The sequence below is a fragment of the Morone saxatilis genome, unplaced genomic scaffold (assembly GCF_004916995.1).
Source record: "Morone saxatilis isolate NCDOM2014 unplaced genomic scaffold, NCSU_SB_2.0 Contig0, whole genome shotgun sequence".
Taxonomy (NCBI): domain Eukaryota; kingdom Metazoa; phylum Chordata; class Actinopteri; family Moronidae; genus Morone; species Morone saxatilis.
The window spans coordinates 1,178,682-1,182,726 of record NW_023339650.1 but is presented as its reverse complement, the minus strand read 5'-3'; the positions used below and the strand labels follow the sequence as shown (position 1 = coordinate 1,182,726).

At 37.0% G+C, this 4,045-nt stretch overlaps 1 protein-coding gene across 1 annotated transcript in view; it reads right to left on the bottom strand.

Annotated features, from left to right (window-relative positions):
• The window catches only part of reck (reversion-inducing-cysteine-rich protein with kazal motifs), a 25,839-nt gene that overhangs the window by 20,730 nt on the left and 1,064 nt on the right, over positions 1 to 4,045 (bottom strand). The window contains 1 exon segment of the mRNA XM_035656134.1: positions 3,961 to 4,016. Within this exon segment, the coding sequence (XP_035512027.1) occupies positions 3,961 to 4,016 (56 nt within the window).

Below are 4,045 nucleotides of genomic sequence, written 5' to 3'. Positions count from 1 at the left end.
CCATGATAACCAGATAATCAGTGTAATTCACTTCACCTGTCAGTGCTCATAATGTTACGGCTGATCGGTGTATCTGGGTATTTCATAAAAAGCCAAAAGGTACATAAGGAGAGAAACTAAGCACAACTTAACTCACAGTTCCTAAATACATTTTGATGAGAAACAGCCGACAACGTCAACTTCTAGCTATGATGAACTTCTAAGACTATGCCTTAAAGGAACCAAATACAGAAATTGCCAGTTTAACCCAAAGAACACAATTTGCATCAGAAAGCACACGCTGGACACAAGCTCTGAATCTTGAACCGGTTCCGTTCAAGATTCTTTGAGCTATCTAGTAAACCAGCTCTCGTTTCCACCAGTTTTGGATGGAACCATTGTAATTGGATGCATCATTAATAGGGGGCGCTGCACCATGCACAACAACCTGTACACTATGACACGCCCACTTTGGTTCCAAAGGAAAACCTGCAATTTTTTGGTTCCAGCTGGGAACTGTTCAAAGCTAGGTGTTGGTGGAAAAAAGCCCTACCTGTCTTCTCAGTTGGAGTCAAGGCTAAGCCCACAGGTAAGGCATGAAAGTTATGAAATAATCTAAATTAATTTGTTCCAAATGACAAATAAAAAGGCTTTATAAAATCCCTATTTTTTTTTGCTTTACACTATTACACTACACTTTTTTAAACTAACTAACTAACTAAATCAGCTTGTCCCATCAACATACTTCCTCTGTCACTGGAACACTGGCACTCTCCTCTATCCGCTGATTTCAAGATATTTGTGTTGAAAAACTAAACTGAACATACAAGCAAAAAATTCCCAAAAATGTCAAACTACATATATATTTTTAAAATTTTCTTAGAACATGTATAACACAACTTCTAACAGTCTAATTTATTCTATAGATTTGTAGGCCAGTGTATCTCTTCAGAACTACAGTACTTCATTATAATGCTGTTAAGTCACAAATTTTGCCTTTATCAAACAAGTTGCTTCTGTGATTTGGTATTGCACTTGGCCATATTGCGATTTTGATTTCGAATAATTGTGTAGCCCTAATGACTACAAGGCAGAGATGGGTTCAGGTCTTTGCACTCAAGTAATTAGTCAAGTATTAGTCCAAAGTCCTAAACTTTAAGTTTTCCTAAAGAAGTCATAATGTGCTCTTCACCAAATGTAGTGCCATTTTAACAAAAGAGTAATATTATGGCCATATTATGCTCTTTTTAAGTTTAACAAAGTTTGAAGCTGAATTCTTGAACTTAAACGAAATAGTTTTTTTCCTTTGGTATAATTTTTTCAAACTGAGTTAGTTCTTTGTGGTTCTCTACTTCAACTTGATTAGTTCAAACTAATTGGATCTGCGGAATTAAAAGTTGACTTGCTGGGAGTGAATGGCGTTGACGTCAGTTGTTTAAGGAAATGAAGGGAAATTAAATGACTGGTGGCACACTTTTTAAATAATATATTTTGGCTAGGGCAAAGGAATCAAGTATTTTTTTAAGTCAAAAGGCTCAAGTCAAAGTGATGTCACAAGTCATTGGTGTTGGAGTCCAAGTTGAGTTGCAAGTCTTTTTTTATTTTGTTGAGTCTAAAGTTTGTGACTCGAGTCGAAGTCACAAACTACGAAATGTAGTGACTGCTGTAAGCCTCTAAATAAAGGAAAGGAAAAGGGGTCTAAGTTTAGAAGGGTTGAATCAATTCACTTTCAGATTCTAGGTCGAAAGAATCAGGCAAATTCCAAATTGCTATATCTCTGCTTCACTCCTCTGACTGGGTTCTTCCTGATAGAAATTAAGTAAAAGTAAAATTTTCCAGGAGATGGCTCTATTATTGAGTCATTGTACTGACAAAGATCACTATATACAGTATATTATGTTCACTTTGATCCATGATGTTTTCTACACAAAGGAATGTGTTCAGGCCATGGGAATGTGTTGGATAATGTAGTCCCAACACTTCTGAGATATGCTCACTTAAACATCAGTAAGGCATCCAAGTTTGTGGTGTGTATCTATCCAAGTGTTGTGTGAACATACAAGGCGAGAGCCTGGGAGAATGCAGCCACTGCCAACAGTCTCTGGCTGAAGTGCGAAGTCACGAAACCAAGTGAGTGAGATTTACAGCTTCACACACTGAGGCTGCTGGGAGGACTGGACGTTTTTTGTGGATTATCTCTTTTCTTCCAAAGCTATTAGACATTACAGTGATTCCAAACACTGCCTGTGAGAATTAACAATACCAAAGATGCTTGATGGTCTGCAGTCACAGTGCGTGACTTTTTATCTCCTCTAAGGAATGTAATAAAAGACTTTTCACTTGTGTCTTCCAACACATTCCTCGTCAAATACAGCGGCTTTGTCAGTGTCCCTCTGCTTCAAAAAACAGCACTGTAGATATCCCTCTAGTGTCATTTTTGTATGCACAGGACTCCACGATCAAGTTAGCAACTATAAATAATTATGTAACATCCAGATAGACTTTTAAAATGAAGCTTGAATGGTATGAAACAATTGCACTTCGGTTAGGTTTAGCAACAAAAAGTACTTAGTTATGTTACAAATTATGTTACCTCATGTAACTTAATGACGTTGCGTAAGTTACCATACGTGAAACATTTAAAAAGGTAGACTGTTTAGGATTTAGTGGCATCTTCATCGCTTCACCCTCGACTTCCGAGAGCAGAGGAGAAACTACGGTGGCCACAAAACGTGCAAAAAACACAAACAGCTCTCCCGTTAAAGGTCCAGTGTGTAACATTTAGGAGGATCTATTGGCAAAAATGGACCGCCATGTTTCTACAGTAGCCCAGAACAGACAAACCAAACACTGGCTATAGATAGGATTTTTTGTTGCCACTGTAGTTTCTCCTACGGCCCGTTCTCATTCCCAGGTTGTCAAATACATACAGCAGTGTTCAGTTAGTTGTAATTAACAACTTTACCAATAGATAACACTAAAGCTTACACACTGGTCCTTTAAAAGAAGTGAGAACATGTTGCAATAACATGCTCCAGAGTTGCAGTATCGGTTGATTGATTGATTAATTGATTGGTTTAACAACGGATCATATGACTTGTCACTCAAAAATGAACCTATAGAGAATGATCATTTTCTCAGACTTTTATGCTGTTTCTATTTGACTCTCATTATGCTGTAAATTGCATTTTATTTCATATTTTTTGTGCCTAATGTGCTCTTTTTGTACACTGGAAGAGCTTTGCAGCAAGTGTTTGATCTGTCCGTTCTGGGCTGATAAATATAGCGACCTCTGTAGATAAAATGGCTAATTGTAAGGTAACAAAAACACAACGATTCTTAGGTGATTATACACTAACAGGGTATATACAGAAATTCTTAAGTTGAATTTAATACCTTTTAATACCTTTAATACCTTCACAATATTTTTTAATACCAACAGGACTTCGAGCTGCAACTGTAGTAGCAACCTTTCGAACCTCAGTGTTGGGGGTAACTAATTATAAAGTAACAGATTACTGTCACTTTGTTACTTAACTTTCTGAGTGAATAAGTGTAGTAATGCTTACAATTCAAATCAAGTACTTATTATTACTGGATACTTTGTTACTTTTTTGCCTTAAAAAAACGCTGACCTATACACAATTATTGGTTATTTAATCCTAACCCAAGACAAAAAATGATTTTATTGTTATGTGTAGGAAGAGCACACACCACTTCTCCAGCGCTACACTCTTTCACTATCATTCTATCTCAATGAAGACAAAATGACAAACAAAAATTTAAAAAAAAGTTTAAAAACAGAAATGTTTAATTAAAGGACTTCTGTAAAAAGTAAAGTGACGAGTATATAAAATAATAATAATTCCTTTCCAAAAGGAGTATAAGGTAGCAGTAAGGAGAAAGGGAGAAAGAGACCAAGAGAGAGAGAGTGAGACCGAGAGAGAAAGAGAGAGAGAGAGAGAGAGAGACAGAGCCTACCGCTGGCAGTGGCTTGCGGGAGAGCGGTGGAGGTTTGCGGTGATGTAGTCGTCGCACTAGCGCAGAACATCGAAATTGGTAGTTG